The sequence below is a fragment of the Rhinichthys klamathensis genome, unplaced genomic scaffold (genome assembly GCF_029890125.1).
Source record: "Rhinichthys klamathensis goyatoka isolate OS25496 unplaced genomic scaffold, OSU_Roscu_1.1 h1tg000060l_1, whole genome shotgun sequence".
Classification (NCBI taxonomy): domain Eukaryota; kingdom Metazoa; phylum Chordata; class Actinopteri; order Cypriniformes; family Leuciscidae; genus Rhinichthys; species Rhinichthys klamathensis.
In genome coordinates, this window is record NW_026606605.1 from 1,515,687 (window position 1) to 1,539,297 (window position 23,611).

Genomic DNA, 23,611 nt, shown 5'->3' on the forward strand with positions numbered 1-23,611 from the left:
CTGTGATGTGTCAGAAGTTCTTCTAGGTCCTATATAATAATAATAATAAGGCCGAGGCTGTGATGCTATAGGTAACGTGTTTTGTGTGTTTGTGCAATTGTCAGTGTCATATAGCAATTTAAGTGCAGGGAGAGGAGAATGTCCCCACAAAGGAAGAACCATCAGGGAGTGAAACACACTTGCAAATGCATGAAAACAAGCCATTATACACACTCACACACTGTCAGACATACAGAGTACAATATTCAAGCTACAGGTACTGTTGCACAGGTGTGACATTACAATCTTAGACTGAAGTACAACCACCCTGTATGGGTCTCAAGATTTCCCCCACCTGCCCAAAATGTCCCACAGGCGTCTTGAATGTGCTTTTGTACACACACTCAGTCGAATATGCTTGAGTGTAGGTTTCTCACATAAAAAAACATCACCATGCATTCTAAACGCATGATTTGTGATCAAATAGGAAGCGTTATTTGATGTCACGTTTCAGTGTTATGGCAGCTTTACCCTCAGCGATATGTTTATAAATGGGGGTGGGTATAATCCTCCGTTACTGTGGATATAAAAAGGAAAATTTCGGGGACTGTGTGCCGATACTGCGCACAAGCCGTCCCAGATTCGCTATAGTACATTTGCACGTTCAGATATTTAAAATGATATGTGTTAAGACAAGTAATGTCATTTCAGCATTTTGCTAACATCTTGTGCTACATCTGCGAGTAACACTGACATCACATCACATGACATGTCACATACATTCTGAGCATGTCAACCACAGAGTCTGTTGTTGATAGCTTGTTATTGCTATTTCATGCATTTCTAGTCATTTTGCTTTTATGAATAAAATGTATTCTAACATAACACATTAAAACAAAACAACCCAGGAAAAAAGTGATAGTAATTCTGAAATCGTACTATTTAAAGGCTTTCAGCTTGGATATCTTTGTTAGACACGCGTTTATTCTCCCGAACCGTAAAGTTTACGTTGCATCTGTTACCCACAGCGATAATATTAATATCCCAATCCCCTAATCGCACAAGTTCCCCATCAACATCCGTCTTGAGCAGGACTGTCCATCAGGCTTGTTAGTGCGAGTGGAAATGTCTCTATTTGAGAGTGGACAAGACTGACCTTTCAAAACAAAAAACAGACATTGACTTATGATCGGTGACACACTAAACGCTGAGCATTCAGCATTTCTCCAGGTTTAACTGATAACATTTTTTTTTTCAAATGATGTCCAGGTAGATATCCATAGCATGTGTGTGTGTGTTTATTTTTTACTACAATAGCATGGTTAAAAGCATTACAAACAAAAAAAAGTCAAGTTGATATTTACACCGATAAAACCTTACTGCACAGCTAAATAGATAATATCCTTCACTACGAATATTATGATCACCAATTTCCTTCCATTCAGAGCTGCTGATATATTATTGATTATTACTAATGATTACTAAAGTTTTTATACAGAGCAGAGGAGAGGCTAGTCCTCTGATTCTATGCATGCGCTCCCTCACAGCAAACCTTCAGTGTTTTTAATGTGCTGTGTTGGTGTTTCGGGCTCCCTGCTCCAAGTGGAGGGTACCGTCGTGCCGACACATGCTCTCGCCAGCAGAGGGAGTCGGAGTGTGTGTGCGCGCGTGTGTGCGCGTGTGTCTAGGCTGGGGTCACAAGGGCACCTTAGACATACAATCGCACACATATGCGCAAGCACACACACACACACACTCGCTCTGCTCGAGCTCTGTTTCTAGCACCAGGGAAATGGAAGGCACCACACAACGCTGGATCACTGACCTTGGTGACAGAAGAGCATTTCGAGTACAGACTCTACTTCTGCCATGCAACTCTTATTTCTGTTCCTTTTTCTCCCTCTCGCCTGACTTGCACAATCCCCCCCCCATGACCCCCAACTGTGTTCTTTTCCTCTCCCTCATTTTGTTCATGCTGTTTATTCTTTTTTTTTGCTCCCATGTTTTCAGTCTGAGAGTAATATTGTGCAGGAAACACGTCTGAAACGGAGTGTCTTTACAAAAAAAACAAAAACAAAAAAAGATTCTGGTCATAATTCCATAGAACAACAATCCTAAACATATCAATAATAACATGTTCTTAAAAAAGTTTTTTTCTTCTCTGTGTATGTGTAGACTCAAGCCCCGCCCCCGCTGACCCCGCCCCTAGCCCAAGCCCCTCCCACAAACAATTCAATTTTTTTTCTACATTGATCTTTTTCAGTATTTTTTTTTTTTTTTGGAAAAGAAAGTTCAGAGTCAGTGGAATGAGAGACACTCTCATTGGGAAACGAGGGAAGAAAGGGATCAAAGGAAAAGGGGCGAGATGAAAAGAAAGAGGGGGGGGGGGGCAGGTAGAGACGGGACGAGGTTGGAGAAATGGAGGAAGGTGAACGTATGGATGTTAGGCGTAGAATTCCTCCTGCTTGTCCGGTTTCTGGTAGGTGACGGTGGCTTGTTTAGGCTCCTCCAATGTGTAGCTGCCTTCATCTTTCTTTTTCATCCGGTAGACGAGTAACATTACGAGGAACGCAGCGAAGAGCGCTCCGACTACACCTCCGACGATCACCGCTGGAGGAAGAACAAGAGACACTGATTACTTACAGCATTTCAAACTCACAGCATTATGAACACTTCAGCAACAATCACATTCTCTCCCACCATCCATAAATGTGCAAGTGTCATCTCTGCGTCAATGACAAATAAGAGTCTTCAAGATAAAGAGAAGGAATTTAAATCCCTTTTGAAATCAAGCACTGAAGACTGGAGAAATGATGCTGAAAATTCAGCTGTGCATCACAGGAATAAATTACATTTAAAATATATTTCGAAGTTATTTCAAATTGTAATTATATTTCACAATTTTACAGTTTCTACAGTATTTTTGAATAAATAAATGCAGCCTTGGTGAGCATAAGAGACTTCATTCTAAAACATCATGACATTGATCTCTTCCTTATCATGTTCATTTTGAAAATCAGTGTGAGATTTTAGGGGATGCAATGCCACCAATGAGCACGACTATAAATTAACTCTGAAAGAGACAATCGATATCAGTTTCATTATTGGTTTTGAACCAAACACATTGTGCGATTAAAACCAAACCATTGGAAAGAGAGAGAAATAGAGACACAGACAAACAAACACAAAACACATTTAAAGCTGCAGTCCGTAGTTTTTCCTCTTTGTTGCCATCTCTGTTCGAAATCTGCAATTGCAGTCATTCGCGGAATCATCAGCTTTACGTGAGTTGTGCCTCGACACCCTCGAGACGGCACAGCGCGGATCAACACAATGTTTGAGGAGAGTGTACGGCTGTCAGTCGCCGCGCCGGTGTGGATACTGGCATTCAGAATCACAGATTGTTCTTTTTGGAAGTATGACCAACATAATAATTTTCACCGGAAAATGAATGAACAAGTGAGTAACATCCACTTTTGCTCTGACCAACTAACTGAAAAAAATCATTGCAGTAAATCGCGCTGATTAAATCTAACGATCGCTTATCATATCACGTCAAACTGTGCAAATTATACTTTGGTCTCAAATTGTTAATGTTAACAACTAGGGATGTCCCGATCAGGTTTTTTTGCCCTCGAGTCCGAGTCATTTGATTTTGAGTATCTACCGATATCGAGTCCCGATCCGATACTTATATAATACATAAAAAAAGAATAAAGAAGAGAAAAAAAAAACGATCCAGGATGTTCCTTATTTTTTATTTAATTCACCTTATTTTAACATTCAACAACTCTGTTAACAAACAGAGCACTTCTGTGAGGTAGCTTGAACAATCAAGTAATAAATAACATAAATTCTTCACTTTTGGACTTTAGTGCTACAGTAAATATAGAAAAAGTCTAATATAAAAACAAATAGCACCTCAACTTAAAATACCCGGCAGGCATGTAAACAAAAAATAAAAATGTTTTAAAAGTGTATAAAAAAATAATGAGAATATATATATATACATTAGGGGTGTAACAGATCACAAAATTTGCGGTTCAGTTCGATACGATACAGCAAAAAGAAAGAAATGCGAGAGAAATTTCCTATTTATTAAAAGAAAAACTATTTTTAAATAAGTTTGAGTTTTCCTACATTTTGAAACTTTCAGGTTTATAAATGGGGGTAATCTTTGAAGGATGAACAAATAATGTTTGGTAATCACATTAAAAATAACATTTAAATATATATTTATATAATATGAGTTTTGAAGTGCAACATTAAATCCATGTTCATTCACGGCACAATGTTTCTCCTGGTTCCCACGTCAGCGCTGTTTGATCTAATAGAGATCTACGGTTAATAACGGAGAAATTTGAATGCTTCTCACTAGATCTCGCAGCGATGTTATTACTTCAAATGTTTTCTTCACTGGATCTCTTAGCACAGTGTCGCTTGATCTCGCGCTGCACAGATGTTGCTGTCCGAACTGATAATGGTCCGTTAAGCACAATATAATGAGTAGCGCAGTTTCGTTCCGCTTTCATTCCGTTTGCCATTTGATGTTGCGTTGTGGTGATCGCGCCAGCGCGGATTTTGTATGCAGGAAAAATGGTCCTAGGAATCGTTCGGTTTGTATGCGTACCGAACCGGGAGCCTCGTACCGAAACGGTTCAATAATTACGAATACATGTACCGTTACACCCCTAATTTACATATATCCGAGTCCTGATCGGGAGGTAACGTCCGATTCCGATCGAGTCTGAAACCACGTGATCGGGCCCGATTTCCGATCGCGTGATCGGATCGGGACATCCCTATTAACAACGTCAGCACTGCGTGACTACATTTAAAGCCCTTCCGATATTACCTTCCGATAAGGTATCCTTGTTTTCACATGGTTGCAGTCTCTTTTTTTCTGTAGCCACTCCGAAGTCCGAACGAAGTCTTTTGGATTTTACAACGGGTGAATCTGTTGTCACTGGTGATTGTCGTTTGAACCTTTCTGGATCCGCCATCAAATTGATAAGTTTAATTATATCAAGTACTGTGAGAAAAGGCTATGATTCTCTTACCGCTTTAAATCGAGCTAAGGCAAGCAGAGAGTTTTGAACACTGCCTGGTTATGTACTTGCTCAAAAAATTATTTTGGATAATTTTTAACCCCAAAAAGTTACGGACTGCAGCTTTAATCAAGGCAGGGAGAGTTTTAAATCTCTCTAAAACTAAAGCTTAACTGCGAGAGCGTAAAATACGATGTAAGAGCTAAATCCAAACTAATTTCACGCTATAGCCTGGGACTCCTACGTCATTACCTATGACCAGGAAGTCTGCAAATACAAAGCCAAACAGTCCTCCAATCAGAACAGCTGAGGAGAGAGAGACAGCATATCAGATGACAGAGCGAGACGAGAGGGGAGAGGGAGAGACAGAGGCGCAGCTAAACAAACAGAGGAGAAGGTGAATGTGAACAAGGAAGAAAGACAAAGAGCAGAAGAGCGTGTTCTCCACAAACAGAGAGAGAGAGAGAGGCTCTTGATTAAGATCATGAGAGCCAAGCTGTTCTTAAAGGGATAGTACACCAAAAATAAATGAAATCTATATAATTCAACCCAATTTTCTGGGTGAACTGTTCCTTTAAACAACTGATACAATATCAATACTATTGATATTGCTAATAGATAATGATTAAAAGGTTTTGTGAAATGCTATTTCATGCTTGAACCTTGAACATAATATTTACATCACCGTTGAAAATGTGGGAGTTAGTCAGATTTTTAAAGAAAAAGTATGCATTAAATTGATCAAAAGTAACAGTATAGTAAAGAGATTTATAGTAATATGAAATAATTCAAATAAACGCTGTTAATTTTAACTTTATCAAACAATACTGAAGACATTTTTATCATGGTTTCCACAAAAATATGAAGCAGCACAACTGTTTTCAAAATTGATAATAATCGGAAATGTTTCTTGAGCAGCAAATCATCATATTAGACTGATTTCTGAAGGATCATGTGACCCTGAAGACTGGAGTAATGATGCTGAAAATTCAGGTTTGATCGCAGGAATAAATTACATTTTAAAATATATTGAAATAGTTAGCCTATATAATATTTCACAACTTACTGTATTTTTGATCAAATAAATAATGCAGCTTTAGTTAGCATAAGAGACATCTCTCAAAAACACTGAAGGAATCTTACTAAACCCCAAACTTGCTTTATAATAATGCCAATAAAGTGTTTCCGCTGTGGGGTTTCAGTGTGATCTATTTATTTGCATCGCCTCTAAACTTATAAGCTGCAGGAAGACAGACACAAAATATGTACAGAAAAATAGAAAATGAAAGATATATACGAGACAATAAGACAGACAGAAGTCAAAAAAGGTGGGATAGAGTTGTGGAAGGGTTGTGGAAGGTGTCTCATCTCACCTATCAAGACCTCCTTCCTCTCGAGGATGTTCTTCTGTGGAAGTTGAGCAGCCGAGCTTCCGGCAGCATCTACTGTGTTCCCGCTCAGATCCGGTTCTCCTGCTCCTCTTCCTCGACCGAGCTCGTTGCCTTGGCCAGCTTCAGTCTCGCGGATCTCAAAGTCACCACTTGGACCTGGTCCTGCAACTTCATTATTTACAGTTTCATCTGTTGTTTGTGTCTAAATGAGGAACACGAGAAAAAAAGAAAAGAAAAGAAAAAAATGATCATAACCTTTCACAATTGCACAATAGATCATGTGTAGCTGAAAAGAAGATTTCCAGGGAAGCAGAGCAAAAACTGCTGACCGACCGTCCTGTAAAAGTGCTTGGTTCTGAATGCATAGAAATAGCAAAATTGTCTAAATCATCTGACGAAAGTATGATTTTGATGCACTATGCACAAACTGAACGAATGGCATTCTTTCACAGATGACATTCATATGCACAAATAATACAAATAATTTTTTTCTTAGTCTTAAATGTCCAAAAGGTTTTTGGGGCCACTGTATTTGAACCCAATGTGAATGAGAGCATGCTTACAGAGCAAAAGTATGAATGTAAACAGCAATAATGGAATTAGGGATGGACAATATATTGGTACCATATCAGTTATTGGGTACTATATAATCGAGTTTACCTCGCCATCATCTAACGCTCACTGAAACGTAATCTTTAAAAACATTAATAATTCGTTAATACTGTTAAATGTAATATTTGGCATATTTTTAAATCTGTACTTTATAATGTTGCTATGCCTAAATTAGCAACATTGTGAAATTTATAATTTCAATGTTTGGTGTTTTGTGTTTAATTTAAGACTTTGAGTAATATAAAATGTTAATATCTTATAACATTTTAATACCTGCCTTTTTTTTTATAATTAGTGGCATGTCTGTATTCCCAAAATGTTCATATCGGTGCAGCCTCACATGGAATGTTATATTTGTTTTTATTTAAGACATATAGATAATATACAATTTTAATATCTACCATTTATTGAAAATATTTACTGGCCTATCTGCATTGGCCAGAATTTTCATATTGTTGTATTCTTACTAACTAACTAACTAACTAACTAACTAACTAACTAACTAACTAACTAATTTACCAACAGACAAACTAACAAACTAACTAACTAACTAACTAACTAACTAACTAACAGACAAACTAACAGACAAACTAACAGACTAACTAACAGACTAACTAACTAACCAACTAACCAACAGACAGACAAACTAACAGACAAACTAACAGACAAACTAACAGACAAACTAACAGACTAACTAACAGACTAACTAACAGACTAACTAACAGACTAACTAACAGACTAACTAACTAACCAACAGACAGACAAACTAACAGACAAACTAACTAACCAACTAACCAACAGACAGACAAACTAACAGACAAACTAACTAACTAACTGTCTAGAGTTGAGATTAATCCACCTATCCCACCTGTGTGCTGGAGCTCATGAGCGAGCGAGTGCTGCTCTCAGTCGGGGCGGCTCTACTCGGGGTAGTCTGTGGTTGCCGGGGTCGTACGGGGGCGGGGCTTGGCGTGGTCTGTGGTTGCCGGGGTCGTACGGGGGCGGGGCTTGGCGTGGTCGGAGCAGGGCGGGCTCTGGTCGATTTAACAGTGGTGGACGAAACGGTGGTGGGCATGACCTCAATGGTTGTGATGTCATCAGTGGTGGTCTCTGGTGTGGATGGCTCAAACATCATGGTTTCTGTAGTAATGTACAGATCGTCCTCTTCCTCCAGGTCACTAGGGGCCACTGTAGTCTCACCCAGAGTGGTGGTTGAGTCCACGAACACTTCAGGAACATCAGTCAACCGCGGTGCAACCGTAGCCTTCGGCCTCTCTTGGTCCAACCTTATTTCCGTCACGGATTCCTGATCTCTATCCTCCTCCTCAATCTCCCACTTTTTCTCGTTCTCCATTTCCGGTTTGCTGTCTGTGTCTACATCTTGTCCCAGGCCGCTCTCTCGCTCCAGCTCAGGTGCAGGTGGGCGGCTGGGCTCGGCGGCCGGGGGGGCCGAGGGGGCGGGGCCTGTGGCCTGTGTGGTGGAAAGTGGGAGGGGCTCCTTTGTAGTGAAAGCCACACTTGCTGCACTCGGACGAACATCCATATCTGGAACTGGAAGAGAAGAGAAAGAGCTATGAAAACACTGAAGGAGATCAATACTCTCAGCCATTTTAGACCGTGTTAATGTGTCATATGATACCCAGCGCAAGCGTCTGCAAGGTTGGTCAGCACAGGAATGTGAACATCCCCATGGCAACACATGAATAAAATATCAATAACCTTGGTAAGAAATACACAAGCACACACACTAGATACAGAGAACAAAGCAAACAGCACTGCAACACACAAACTCTCCTCATAAAGCACACACACACACACACACACACAGATGGTGGTTTTTAACTACAGGCACTTTTATGTCCCACGGGTTGATTTTTTATTAAAGCAAACTGATTTCAACAGATAAAAGATTTTTTTCTTTCTATTAAATGAAGGCCACATTAGAAACTTTGCCTTCATCGTTTATTTTTTGCTGCTTTTCAAATGCTAAATGTGTAGATTTGACTGTTTACACTTGACCTTGACGTTTTATCTCAAACTATGAAAATCCATCATAATAAATATATTTAAAAAAATATGATAATCTAAACAATGAATAAAATAATCAAAAAACATCATCAATATTGTGTGAAGATATTATTTTTATATTATTATAGTTATATTATCTAATTTTTTACATAAATTGTTCTTATAAGTTATGTAATTTCCAACACAACCAGTTTTTCCACTGATAGTTAAAGGATTATTTTATTTTGTATTGATTTTTATTCTTTTTTTTCTGTTATTGTCAAATTATGCAAGAAAAGTAAATAAAAATAAATCTGTATTTAGTAAATGGTAGCTATGAAAAAAATGGTAGCTATGAAAAATAGCCATTTTAGTCCAAACCAGTTATTTTTTATATTTTTATTATATTTCAGTTATTATATCTTATTATAGTTAAATTAAACTAAAACCATACAAAAACATTTTTGTTGCTTTAAATAAAATACACAACAAAATCACTAAAACTTTAACTAAAATTTAAATGAAAACGGAAAATATATATATATAAAACAATTCAAAATATTAATCAAAACTATAAATTACACTAAAATAACACTAGCCCAAAATTGTTTAAAATCTCATTTCCACCACAGAATTTTGTCAAATACATAAAAACTGAAATTACATTGTAGTGGTAATGTTCATGATTTTCAAGTCTCCTGTGATATATTTATGTTTGCTGTTAAATAAAGTTAGTGGTCAAATTAAAAAAAAAAATGTGTGAAAAGTGTGTTTGAAGAGAGTTTATTTTCTAAGCATCCACAGGGCACAAAGTGCACAGAAGAAACACCAAACACTAGCGGATAGTGGCTGTCCACACCCAGATTCCTGCTGATTAACTGATCTTATTTACAGTAATCTGATTACTGAGGATCAGATGATCACACTCACACACACACACACGCGTTGTGTTTTCCCCTTACACTAACCCGACCCCTAAACCTACCCATCACACAAAACTTTCTGCATTATTACATTTTTAAAAAACATCACTTAGTCTGATTTATAAGCAGTTTTCCTCATGGGGACCAAAAAAAAACAAGGATTTCGGATTTTGCCATCCTTGTAGGGACATTTTGTCCCCATGATGTAGGGTTTACCAGGACCTCACACTCACTCACTCGCTCACACACTCACACACACACACACACACAAAGAAGTGCTTTTTATTTATGCTTCTATTTTACTGTCGGTCTGTGGGCTTTAGTTAAACAGAGGCTAAAATAACTGTATGAAGTTGTGGGAGGAATGTGTGAGAGAGAGAGAGTGTGTGTAAGAGAGAGAGAGAGAGATGAAGGCGTTGAGTTGTGAGAATTACACCAGCTGGTGAGGGGATTGGAAGTCCGGGATGGACTTATAAACAAGGCAGCTGTGACCTCGTAATGAGTGATTCACACGTCACAAACACAACACACACATCACACTCACAGCCAGAGCCGGATCCAGAGGAGAAGTCTTCATCATCATATAACTCATCTCCATCTCCAGAACTCTCCACGTCGCTCAGTCGACGCTGGGCCTTAAAACAGAGAAAAACAAGTCAGACATGTTTGTGACGTTTCAAAACCAATATCAGATTTACAGTATGTGTGTGTGTGTGTGTTTGTTCATGTGTAAGTGTGAAGGGGTCTTGTGTGGGGAGCCGTTTCATCGAGAGGCCCGTTGCTAGGGGCAACACTTGCATTTAACCCAATTTCTTAAATAGGGATGAAAATTCAGCAGAAAGAGCTCTAGACTGTCCTCAGACCCAATGTGTCATATAAATGAGAAAACTGTGGTCATAATAATGCTGTGGTATAATGCTTAAATTCCATTATATTACAATGCAAACAGTTCCATTAAAAAAAGTTTTAGAGGCTATTTTTGGCAAGAAACATGTCAGTGAACCTGTTATGCCATTGATTTTGTTCTCTACTAGAATAAGTTTTTATGCTTCAATGTTCAAAACACATTATTTTCCCCATATTCTCCATTGTTGCAGCTCCTCTATTCCCAGTCTGTCAGTAACGCTCTGTTTAGTTCCTGTCTCTATGAAGCCCCTCCTTCTGAAAAGCACACTGTGCTCTGATTGGTCGGCTGGATCAGTGTGTTGTGATTGGTCAAGCGCTTCCAGTGTGTTTGGGAAATGTCCCGCCTCTTACCATAACCGCCAGTTTCAACACACGTCTAACTAACTCAAACAGGCCCCGCCCCTTTATTCTGCGTATTAATTATTTAAATGAGGAATATTGGGACGTGTTCGTTCCTGGAGGAAAACTCAAGACTACAATGGAGGCGTGTAAAAGCTCTACACTCTTGTCTGTATCATTCTTTGCTCTTGTGGTCTCTTTCCTTCCCCCCACTCTCATGATTGGTTGATCTCCATACCGGCAACACCCCATAAATACTTAAACCCATAAACCTACCCCATGCCCTCCCTATAACCCCCCATAAACACACACACACACACACACACACACACACACTCAAAACTGCTCTCAGTCATCAGCATGCACCGAAGCTTAAGTGCATCACACACAAACAGACACACAGTTATGATTGTGCCCAGTTCTGTATCAAGCTTAATTACATATGCACATAATGTCTGCATATGTGTAAGCATATGTCATTCATCTGCACTCAGGGCTAGCTGAGATACAAATTAAAAATATATACATGCATTTAAATATGATATAATATGGAATTATAATTTTTTTAAATGTTTTTGGAAGTGTCTTATTCTCACTAAGGGCTGCAGTCAGGTGAAAATACTGGTACAGTAAAACCAGTAATATCACAAAATAATATTACAATTTAACATTTTCCATTTGAATATATTGTAAAATGTAATTTATTCCTGTGACCAAAGCTGAATTGTCAGCATCATTACTCCAGTCTTCAGTGTCACATGATCCTTCAGAAATCATTCTAATATGATGATTTGATGCTCAAGAAACATTTTTAGTTATTATTATAATCAATTTTGAAAACAGTTCAAAAACAGCTGCTTTATATTTTTGTGTAAACTGTGGATTCTTTGTTGAATAGAAAGTTCAAAAGAACAGCATTAAAAAAACTGAATTCATTTGTAACATTACAAATGTAATTTTTTTATCAATGTTTTTTTTTTTTTTTACTAAAATATGTAAACTACATTAACACGAACATGGTGAAGCAAAGAACATTTAAATGAAGTCATTAATTCCCTGAATAGTGTTTCAAATAAAATACATTTTTTGATTTATAGTTCATTGATTCATAAACAATCTTGTATTTAAGAGACAAGGTATTTAAAGGGTTAGTTCACCCAAAAATGAAAATTCTGTCAGTATTTACTCACCCTCATGTTGTTCCAACCCCGTAAGACCTTCGTTCATCTTCGGAACACGAATTAAGATATTTTTGATGAAATCTGAGAGCTGGATCACTGACCTTTAGTCAGTTAACGTAGTGTGATTCCGTAGAGCTACGTCACACGTAGGCTCACTATTGGCCGACGCTGGTCATGTGCGTGATGCGTGTGACGTACAACAACAGAAGCTTACGCTATTACGCTAGTGAACTGACTCGAGGCCCACAGAGAAGGAAATGAATAGTTGAAATAAAGTCGTTATTTTTGTTGTTTTGCGCACAAAAAGTATTCTCGTCGCTTGATAAACTTAAGATTGAGCCACTGTAGTCACTTGGACTATTTTAACGATGTCTTTAATAACTTTTCGAGGCCGGCAAGTTCAATCCCTGAAGAAGCCTATGGACTAGTATGGAGGAGTGATCCAGCTCTCAGATTTCATCAAAAATATCTTAATTCGTGTTCCGAAGATGAACGAAGGTCTTACAGGGTTGGAACAACATGAGGGTGAGTAATTACTGACAGAATTTTCATTTTTGGGTGAACTAACCCTTTATTGCCAGATAGAAACGCACATTTAAATCCTCACGATAATGTTATTTTACGAGCAAAATCACTTACTATATCAGCAGCTCTAGTACACCAGCAAACTGAAGTGATTCCAATTACTTTTCTAGCCATTTTATCAACTAAAACAGTTCCTAATGGCGCTATGGATTCATGCCGATCTTTTTTTAAACACAAAGTGCATGTGAACACCAGGGAATCAGATCCAACTGCGCCTCGAGCTGAACGGCTTCTAACCACAGGCCATTCAGCAAATGCAATCAAGTCTAATGCGATTTCCTCTCCAACCTGTACAACACTCAGAGATACATGCTGGAGACACTCCGTCCGGATCTCCTTCCCAAATCCTTGCGAAATCTGCTGGAGAAGCGAGATGCAGCCGGTGTGCATATTTGGAAAGATTGTGTGTTTGTGGACGTCTGCGTATCCTCCCCTGTAATGGTGGGGTTGGTTTGTGGTGTAATTCGGTCTACGATATGATTAAGGGGTAGAACTGGCTCGCACAGCTAGGGTTCTTTCACAAACAGTGTGTGTGTGGAGATAGAGAGGGGGTGTGGGTAAAAGCTTTTTAGAGTCAAATGTAAATATAACATCATCTGTCTGGCAGCACAGAATGACAAAGAAACCAGAGTAGGCCTGCATGATTATGAATGATCAGTTTCCTTTGATATTGTAATCATGGTTATTCATTTTGATTATTAGAATTTGCATTATTATGCTTATTATGTGTGAGGCAATGGGTATGTACTTCTGTAAATTAAAAAAAATGGTGTCCAATTTGTCCAAATGAACATTAGCCCTCTTTTGCAGCATTAACAAATAATTACATTATGAAATATAATTTTTATAAATAAATGTTTTTTTAATAATTATAAATTTAATTATTCAAAAAAAAAATATGTATACACACACACACACACATATATATATATATATATATATATATATATATATATATATATATATACACATACATATGTGAATAATGTTTTTTAAGCTATGTATTTTAAACATATTCAAATAAAAATATATATTTTAGTTAACAAAGAAATGTAACATGTCTGTATCTGGTTGCAATATCTAATCACTACAAAAAGGCTTTAAGTATAAACTACTAGACTATTAAAGAATAGAACCAAATGTAAGTCAGTAAATTCCACTTTTCATAATTAAATGTGGCAGCCATAAACACAATTTTGGAAATGTATGTGCTCTCTTGTTGTTCTGTACTGGCATCTGTGCGTGTGTGTGTGTGTGTGTGTGCGTGAGAAAGAGAGAGATCAGTGTGTAAAAGTTAAGAGGTGAGTTGGTTACTAGGTAATGACCTCATTATAAGAGTTAAACACACATATGTGAATGAATGCACATCTACATATGCCACTACATACTCACTCAGTTACACATTACAGCACCTCCGCCTAGAAAACATCTGACCCTCAAGTTTAAACTTTGTCTCTTGAAATGTGTGTTATACATGTATGAAGTGGACAGCTGTTTCTGAGGGACAATCCTTAATCCAACCAGCAAGTGATCCCATAATCCCACGGGATTAGGACCATGTCGGATGCCCATATGGGTAAGACGCCCGCGTGTCAGTATAAGAGCTCCTCCGTCGCATAGCATTTAGCATTTATGATGCTGTGACAAAATCTGACCCTGGTTTAATCAACAAAGCCGGGAACATAACCAAATTTTCAAAAAAGTTAAATATAAAATTTCCCTCTACTGTAATTTGACATATTTGAGAGTGAAATAGGATATTCAATGAGAAACAAATCTAGGCTGGAGCGAGATTTTATTCATCTGGAAATGATTGGATTGTGGAAAGTGACAGGTGTTTGGAGGGGAGGGGTTGAAAAATAAAAAAGTTAATAAATAATACATAAAATAAAAATTATACACAACCATGCATAAACACACACACTGTATATATATATATATATATATATATATATATATATATATATATATATATAGTGGGGGCAGAACAATATATATATATATATATATATATATATATCTCAATTCCAAAAATTTTATTTAACATTTTTACTAATGTTCCCTGTAAAGCCTGGCTCACACTACAGGAGTTTTAGGCCGATTTATGCCCGATTCTCCCCTCCCGAGAATCGGAGAAAAAATCTCGTCGAGGACCTCGATCGGTTCCGATGTTCGGCACAGATTATCTGGTAATGTGAGGCATTCACAGATCGAATCTTGCACCTCCCGATCTGCTCTTACATAAATCGGGCTCGCCCCGATCATTTCAAACATGTTTGATATTTATCGGGATGAGCAAGATTGTGATTACGTCAGTACTGTCACAATAGCCAATAAGTAGGGCTGTCATGGTGAAGGAATTTCCATTGAGGTAATTTTGAGTGACTCAACAGCGCGATGCGCGCATTATCTCCATTTATCCATTTATTGCTAAATAAATAAGCATAATACAGTATAATAAATAATAATAAAATACTAAATGCATAATAAAGGCATCTGAAATAATAAGTAGCCTACAATCTAGTGTTGTCAAAAATATAGATTTTTCGATATCGATCCTGAACCATCTGCAACTCTTCCGTCTTCCGCAGGATGCACGCGATCTTCAGTAGTGAACGCGCCAGAGAGAAATGCACATTTCATACGGATTACATAAGCAGAGTGCAGTCTGTAGTCTGTTTTCTTTCGTTTTGAATTGTTCTGTTTAAAAGTAGACATGTCTGTGAGGCAAGTACGTAGGCTATCTTGTACGCTGAGTTTCGGTTAATTTATCAAGTATCGCCGACGCCTCCGTTTCGTGATTATCTATCGTCTGCTATAGCTATTTACTTCCTATTTATAAAAATCCAGGCAATTGGTTGATGAAACATTGTTTAAAATTAAGATACAATTAATACAAAACGAAATTCGATTTAAAGAAAGGTTTTGTGCTTTCTGTTTGATGTCTTTGTGAAAGTTTTAAAGCATATTTTAAAGTCGCTTAGAGCGGTCATGTCCGTGACATTGTTTTTTCCTCAAATGCCAACACGAAAAATAAAATAATATGAATATTTTATGTTCTGTGGAGACTGAGAGCCCTTTCTTCATCCGGTGGGTAGTAGCTACTGTAGGCTATTACTTTGGTTTGCACAGTGTAATTCACAGAATTAGGCCTAGGCCTACACAAAAATATTTTCATTATAAAATATTTATATTCATTATAAAGTTATATTCATTCAAAGATAGGTTAAATGAAACAAGCTGTTAATTATTTTAATTTTAACTTTGAGCTCCACTTTACAATGCTCAGCTGAGCAGCAATGGGCATTGAGCAACGCTGCTGATGCGTTACCTTATAGAGATCTATGGCATTGATTCATTGTATTGAACAGAGCTGACGCCATTCATTAGAAATATCCTTATTAAAAGGATGATTTTTTTTTAAAGATTTCGCTTTCCTTAGTCACACGGCAACCTTTTCACGAATATGACTTGATATGAAGGACAGATATTTTGTTTAGCCTACATCCACCTTTCCGCTTCCGATCTGTTGCGTGAGATCACGTGAGGCGCTTTCTCTGGCACGAATCTTAATAGAGGGTATGCGCATGACGTCACCGTCGGCCGGAGTGAATGCGGTCACGCCCACAAGTGGCAAAAAGACTGAGCGGCAGCATTTGTTTTCAGCGTGAATGCCGTGAAAATCACACAAAACACATCTAAAACGGGAAAGAGCTTTGCGATTGACTGTACAACTAGATTTGACCAGAAATCTGAGGTACTGTATATTTTTACAGACTGCAAAAAGCTACAGAACAGACTATATTCTGCATAATTGGATGTTTTTAAATAAACACTGACAAAAAACTATACAAGTTTTAGGGCTGGACGATATGATGATATACAGTATAACATTAATGTAAGTGATCACTCGGATTTAGACCTATCTATATTGTATTTATATAAAACGTTTACAGGCAAATTGTCTTCATTTATTTCCCCGGCGTCGAAATCAGGCACATATAAATGTCAGGAAACACGATTCCTGGCTGCATGTCAATATCCATGGATCACTGGATCTTTGATAAGTTGTAAGGAACGCTATATCGAATCCAACTTTTAGTTTAAACTGATAATAGTTTGTTTTACTCGCGTTAACGCAGTTTCCCCTATTAACTCCAGTCACGCAGCAGCTCTTCTGCCACTCAGTCCCGCTGAGGGGGGCGTGTTCCGGCGGGGAAGTGACGTTAACGCATTCCCTCTATAACATTGTGTAGTGTGTGATGCGCCACGATTTTCAAATCTTGTAGTGTGAGCATGTTTAAGATTTGAGGTAAGAAAATCTGCAAAGATTCTCCTTAAGTGTGAGCTGCAACCAGATTTCAAAATCGGTTAGGATTTTAAAACTCCTGTAGTGTGAGTGAGGCTTAAGAGTAATTTTTTAACGTAGACTTCGACATAAAACATTGGCTTCCATGTTACAAGAGAAATGTAATGTTTTTTAATAATCAAAGATGAGGAGTTAAGGAAGGCAGCTTTGGGTTTTCCAAGCGTGATGCTGGCAAAGTGTCTAGAAAGCTTTCTGCTGAGAAGTTGCCATGGAAACACTTTCACGGTATATTATCCGAGTCATGACCGTTCTTCCCACACGACAGCCAGTCTACACACACCCGGAATCACTGCTGTCTGGGATAACAGGGTAAAGCAGGGCAAACTCGCGGCAGCATGTGCGTAACATGACCGCTTTCACGTGGACTCATAATAAACTCAACAGTGCTGATCGAGTGGTTCAAGTGCGCAGTGTTTGTGAAGTTTCAAGGATGGTATTGTGTGTGTGTGTGGGGGTGAATGAACTCTTTCTCCTCGCAGGCAGATGGGGCTTCCTGCAGATCATAACTTCTCTTGTGTTTCTAAGAAACTTTTCAAAGGCGCTAAAAAATGCAGCCAGGGGCTAGGGAATGGCCAGCCTTTGTGCGTATGTGGGTGTGTATGTAAGGGCGAGTGTGTGTGGCCCGTCTTTGTGATTATGAACAATCCTCCCCCTATCCCAGAATCCCCTGCTGTTCTCAGTGTGTGTGTGTTTGAACTTCTGTATGTGCCCGGAGATCCTCATTTCCCATATCTTTGGGGACAATCTCAATTTTGCTGCACAAATAAAAAGAAGGATAAGGTACATAGAAGTGAGGGAACATGAGCAATGGCAGGATTCCTGGAACAGCAGAAGCTGAAAGTGCAATTGGAGCAATTCTGAGCTATTATGGAGAGTTGTTGCTCAGTAACTGCATACCTGACTTGAGTACAGAAGTGGATGAGAAACGCTGTGGAAATCTGGTCCGGTGTCAAGTATTTAATAGCATCTACCGCCACTGACGACACACACTACAGAATCATACTTTTCAACAAAGGAGTGCGCATTTTATGTTGCGAGATCATGACACAACATGATATTATGTTCATGGCTCAACATGTCTTTAAATAGTGTGAGGTGAGTAAAGTATGACTGAATATGTTTGTTTTCAAAGGTAAACGACACGTTCAGACACATACTCAAACCAGTATGTGATTGAAACGTTCACATGCACACCTACACAGTTGATACACACCCTGTTGTAGTTCCTGTGTATGTACAGGTGTGTACATGCATTTCCTCGTCCTTTATCTATGAATTTCTAGGCAACGTGAAGTAGACGGATATACGGTTCAAAGGAATCCTTTTAGTCAGCACGGAAGGACGCACTAAAGTGATCAAATGTGACGATTAAAATGACATTTATAATGGTTAACATTGTTCATTGTGGAAACTTTTCATTCATCAAAAAATCCTGAAAAAATATCCATCACGGTTTCACAACAATATTAAAGGGGTTAGTTCACCATTAATGACTCTCCCTCATGTCGTTCCAAGCCCGTAAGAACTCCGTTCATCTTCGGGACACAGTTTAAGATATTTTAGATTCAGTCCGAGAGTTTTCTGTCCCTCCATTGCAAATGTATGTACGGTATACTGTCCTTGTCCAGAAAGGAAATAAAGACATCATCAAAGTAGTCCATGTGACATCAGTGGGTTAGTTAGAGTGTGTTGAAGCATCGAAAATACATTTTGGTCCAAAAATAACAAAAACTACGACTTTATTCAGCATTGTATTGTCTTCCGGTTCTGTTGTGGATCCGCGTTCAGTGCCGCCGCTGACGTAAGACGCTGCTGACGTGTGTCTGGTGCGTCCGTGTGTTCGGGTTCAAATAAATACGTCTGGGCAAAAAAAATGTAAGTCTTCCTCTGTGTGGAAATCCTTAGACATGTTTGCGAAGATTGTTTTGTTTCCAGCGTGCGTCTCCCTCAGACTGTAAACGAAGCTCGGGCGCACCAGACACACACACACACACACACCAGACACACACACACACACACCAGACACACGTCAGCAGCGTCTTACGGCAGCGGCGTCACTGAACGCGGATCCACAGCAGAACCAGAATACACACACACACACACACACACCAGACACACGTCAGCAGCGTCTTACGTCAGCGGCGGCACTGAACGCGGATCCACAGCAGAACCAGAATACACACACACACACACACACACTAGGGGTGGAACGGTACATGTATTCGTATTGAACCGAAACGGTACGGGCGTCACGGTTCGGTGCACGAATTTGCACGCAGAATACACGGTACAAATAAAAAAAACCTCTTAAATAGCGATGAATTTCGCTCTATTCGCTTTTGGTGTGACTGTGAACGCAGCAATGAACAGGCTGCGATCAAGATTGCAATGCAGGAGTGTGTGTGTCTGTGTGCGCGCGAGAGAGAGAGAGAGAGAGGCGCGATGAACAGTGTGTGTGTGTGTGCGAGAGAGAGAGAGGCGCGATCGAACAGTGTGTGTGTGTGCGCGCGCGTGCGAGAGAGAGAGGCGCGGTGTGTGTGTGTGTGTTCGCGCGCGCGAGAGAGAGAGGCGCGGGCGCGAATCGCGCGATGAACAGTGTGTGTGTGTGTGCGCGTGCGTGCGAGAGAGAGAGAGAGAGGCGCGGGCGCGAATCGCGCGATGAACAGTGTGTGTGTGTGTGTGTGTGTGTGTGAGTGTGAGTGTGTGTGAGAGAGGCACGGGCGATCGAACAGTGGAAACGTAAAAACATACTCCGTCATTTTTTTCATACAGGACATCATTAAAACTGCAATTTGTTTACTTATATTTGTGTACACTCGCAATAAAACACAACATTGTGCCTTTGTCACACTGTAAACTCTTGTCAAACTGTAACCTACACCTGTTAACAAAAGTTTTTATGGTAGTATTATTTTATACGGAAATCAATTATTTATAATTCAGATGAGAATAAAGTTAGTTAATTAAAATGAAGGAAAACAAATATCTTGATCTGAAATAGCAAATTAATTTTAAATTCATTCAGGTACAATTACCAAACATATCTCAAGGTCTTTTCGTCTTTTTAATAATTTAATTAATAAACTAATTATATAAAACTACTGTCAGTGCACTACAAATAAACTGGTTCTATGCCTTTATTAATAAAACTTATTTAAAAAAAATACAAGGCTTAAGACATTTATAAAAATGCCTTCTGCATTTTTGTTTTGCTTTTCACTCCATTGTACCGAAATCGTACCGAACCGTGATGTCTGAACCGAGGTATGAACCGAACCGTGACTTCTGTGTACCGTTCCACCCCTAACACACACACCAGACACACGTCAGCAGCGTCTTACGGCAGCGGCGGCACTGAACGCGGATCCACAGCAGAACCAGAATACACACACACACACACACACACACACACCAGACACACGTCAGCAGCGTCTTACGTCAGCGGCGGCACTGAACGCGGATCCACAGCAGAACCAGAATACACACACGGGCGCACCAGACACACACACACACCAGACACACGTCAGCAGCGTCTTACGTCAGCGGCGGCACTGAACGCGGATCCACAACACAACCGGAAGAGAATACAATGCTGAATAAAGGCAGAGTTTTTGTTATTTTTGGACCAAAATGTATTTTCGATGCTTCAACACATTCTAACTAACCCACTGATGTCACATGGACTACTTTGATGATGTCTTTATCTCCTTTCTGGACAAGGACAGTATACCGTACATACATTTACAATGGAGGGACAGAAAGCTCTCGGACTAAATCTAAAATATCTTAAACTGTGTTGCGAAGATGAACGGAGGTCTTACGGGCTTGGAACGACATGAGGGAGAGTCATTAATGACATCATTTTCATTTTTGGGTGAACTAACCCTTTAACTCTTTTAACACCATTGACGCAATTTTCCATCATTTATGAGACCATGGCTGCAAATGAAATCACGTACTTCCCTCCTATATAGTAGGCGAAAAAGGGTATGTGACAAAAGTAGTATGTCCGAATTCACAGTACTATCCGGATGAACTGCTATATCTGCCGAGATTCTGAAGTATGCATATGATGGACACTTTACTATCCCATGAGGCCACGGGAGAGGACAGTGAAGCGACATAACTGACTCCGTAGGTCACATGACAGTAACAACATGGCGAATGTAGTACGTCGTGATTACATTCATATTACACACACACATTCATACTATATAAAACATACTTTTTTAGCGGTCGAAGTTTTGGACGCAGCCTACGCATCCCTGCCATTGATGGGATTATCTGGCTTTCTGTGTTTTCACTGTTATACCGTAGAAGACGCTATTATAGGCAAAAAGTAAGAGCAGAAACAAGCAATAAAAGCAATGTGCATGTTGGAAAAAAAATCTTAGCATTTTGTTCAAAATTTTGCTTTTTTATTAAACTTTAACAAGTGTTAAAATGCACGAAGCTAGAATAAAATGTTGTTGTTTTTTAAGCAGAAGCTCTGTTTCATGATCCACTGCATGGTCAGATATTCATAACAAAATATAACAAACTTATGTGAAAATGATGAAAAAAAATGCTTGTAAAGCAAGATAAAAATGCTGATTAATACAATGATTTTGCAGTGTGGAAAGAGGAAAGAAAAGTGGATGACATTCAAATCCAGATGTTTCACCACCACAGATTATGTTCCATGTCATTTAGTGACGTCCAGTACAGTAATTGCAGGGACTATCCTGCTGGAGTAACTTGGGGTCACAAGTCTTACTTAAGGTCTCAGTAATGACAGGGCATCTGTCTAACGCTTCATTTCAGAATCCGTGAGCTCTGGGTTTCCAGCCCACACCATTAACCTCCACTCAACCATCATGTGATGAGCGCGTCTGTGCATGTGCATTATAAATGAAAGTCACATTTGCCTTAGAATAAGACTCATCTGAACAGAATTCAGATCAGGGTCATCATCACGCCCATTAAAAAAACATCAGGTTAAAGCAGGAATGTAGTTGCCGGACAAACACTCCTTCCTTTTCCACAGCGTATGATAAAAATGGAGTGTGCGGAATGTGTTTATTTAAAGGAGTGCAAACATGCAGCGAATGCGATCATGAAAGCAGTGGACTGTTCTTTCTCAACCTTATCTCTCTCTCCCCAAATGCAGGTCTCCAGACTAAATGGCCCCTGAAACAAAACATTCAAATCTATTTACTGAAGAAAAAAAAGCTGTAGTGAATATGTCAGAAATTAGCAAAGATATTTTGTATTTGGGCTCTACTAGAATAGGTTTTCTTGCTTGAAAGTAAAAAAAAAACACACATTATTTTCCACATATTCTCCATTGTTGCAGCTCCTCTCTTCCCAGTCTGTCAGTAACGCTCTGTTTAGTTCCTGTCTCTATGAAGCCCCTCCTTCTGAAAAGCACACTGTGCTCTAATTGGCCGGCTGGAGCAGTGTGTTGTGATTGGTCAAGCGCTTCCAGTGTGTTTGGGAAATGTCCCGCCCCTTACCATACCCACCAGTTCCAATACACTACTAACTAACTCAAACAGGCCCCGCCCCTTTATTCTGCGTATGAATTATTTAAATGAGGAATATTGTGACGTGTTCGTTCCCGGACGAAAACTCAAGACTACAATGGAGGCTGTGATGAATTTTTTTATTAATCATAACTAACATTTATTGTTCTTGCAGGAATAACATTCAATATGCTTTTGAATCCTAAATGTTTCCAAACCCTTTGGTATAAACTCAAGACTGAGTGTGTGTAAGTGAATCATGTCTGGATATAACAAAAAGGGGAAATGAACAAGCATAATCGGTCCTCTTTAAAAAGATCCTGCTCATAAGAATTATTCGCTCATGATTTGGACATCACCTGTCACTTCTCACCGATTCACCCGAAATAACGTTTTCTGTAGTCGCAGTCTGGAGCTGCAGTGACCTCTCTCTCTCTCTCTCGCTCTCTCGCTCTCTCGCTCTCTCTCTCTCTCGCTCTCTCGCTCTCTCGCTCTCTCGCTCTCTCTCTCTCTCTCTCTCTCTCTCTCTCTCGCTCTCTCTCTCTCTCTCTCTCTCTCTCTCTCTCTCTCTCTCTCTCTCTCGCTCTCGCTCTCGCTCTCGCTCTCGCTCTCGCTCTCGCTCTCGCTCTCGCTCTCGCTCTCGCTCTCTCTCTCTCTCTCTCTCTCTCTCTCTCTCTCTGTCTGTAATCTGTTTTCTAGGTTGTGTTGAGTGTCCTGCTCTGTGTACCGTCACACAAAGCTCTTTAGTAACTGTGTTTATCTCTCTC

The 23,611-nt window shown here is 39.3% G+C and overlaps 1 protein-coding gene across 1 annotated transcript; it reads right to left on the reverse strand.

Annotated features, from left to right (window-relative positions):
* Positions 1-1,255: 1,255 nt before the first annotated feature.
* On the reverse strand, positions 1,256-13,361 carry sdc3 (syndecan 3). Its single transcript, XM_056249432.1, has 5 exons — positions 13,209-13,361; positions 10,505-10,595; positions 7,899-8,581; positions 6,401-6,620; positions 1,256-2,589 (listed from the first exon to the last, which is right to left on the reverse strand). Exons 1-5 carry the CDS (start codon positions 13,359-13,361, stop codon positions 2,423-2,425), a joined length of 1,314 nt encoding a protein of 437 aa, XP_056105407.1. The 3' UTR covers positions 1,256-2,422.
* Between the last annotated feature and the right edge of the window lie 10,250 nt (positions 13,362-23,611).

Bases quoted from the DNA above. Each gene is read 5' to 3' on its own strand.
- sdc3 (XM_056249432.1), bottom strand. From the start codon at position 13,361: ATGCACACCGGCTGCATCTCGCTTCTCCAGCAGATTTCGCAAGGATTT. The intron at 10,596-13,208 runs GTTAGAAGCCGT...CTCTGTTTTAAG, and splicing joins CATTTGCTGAATGGCCTGTG to GCCCAGCGTCGACTGAGCGA. The intron at 8,582-10,504 runs GTGAGTGTGATG...CTTCTCTTCCAG, and splicing joins CTCTGGATCCGGCTCTGGCT to TTCCAGATATGGATGTTCGT.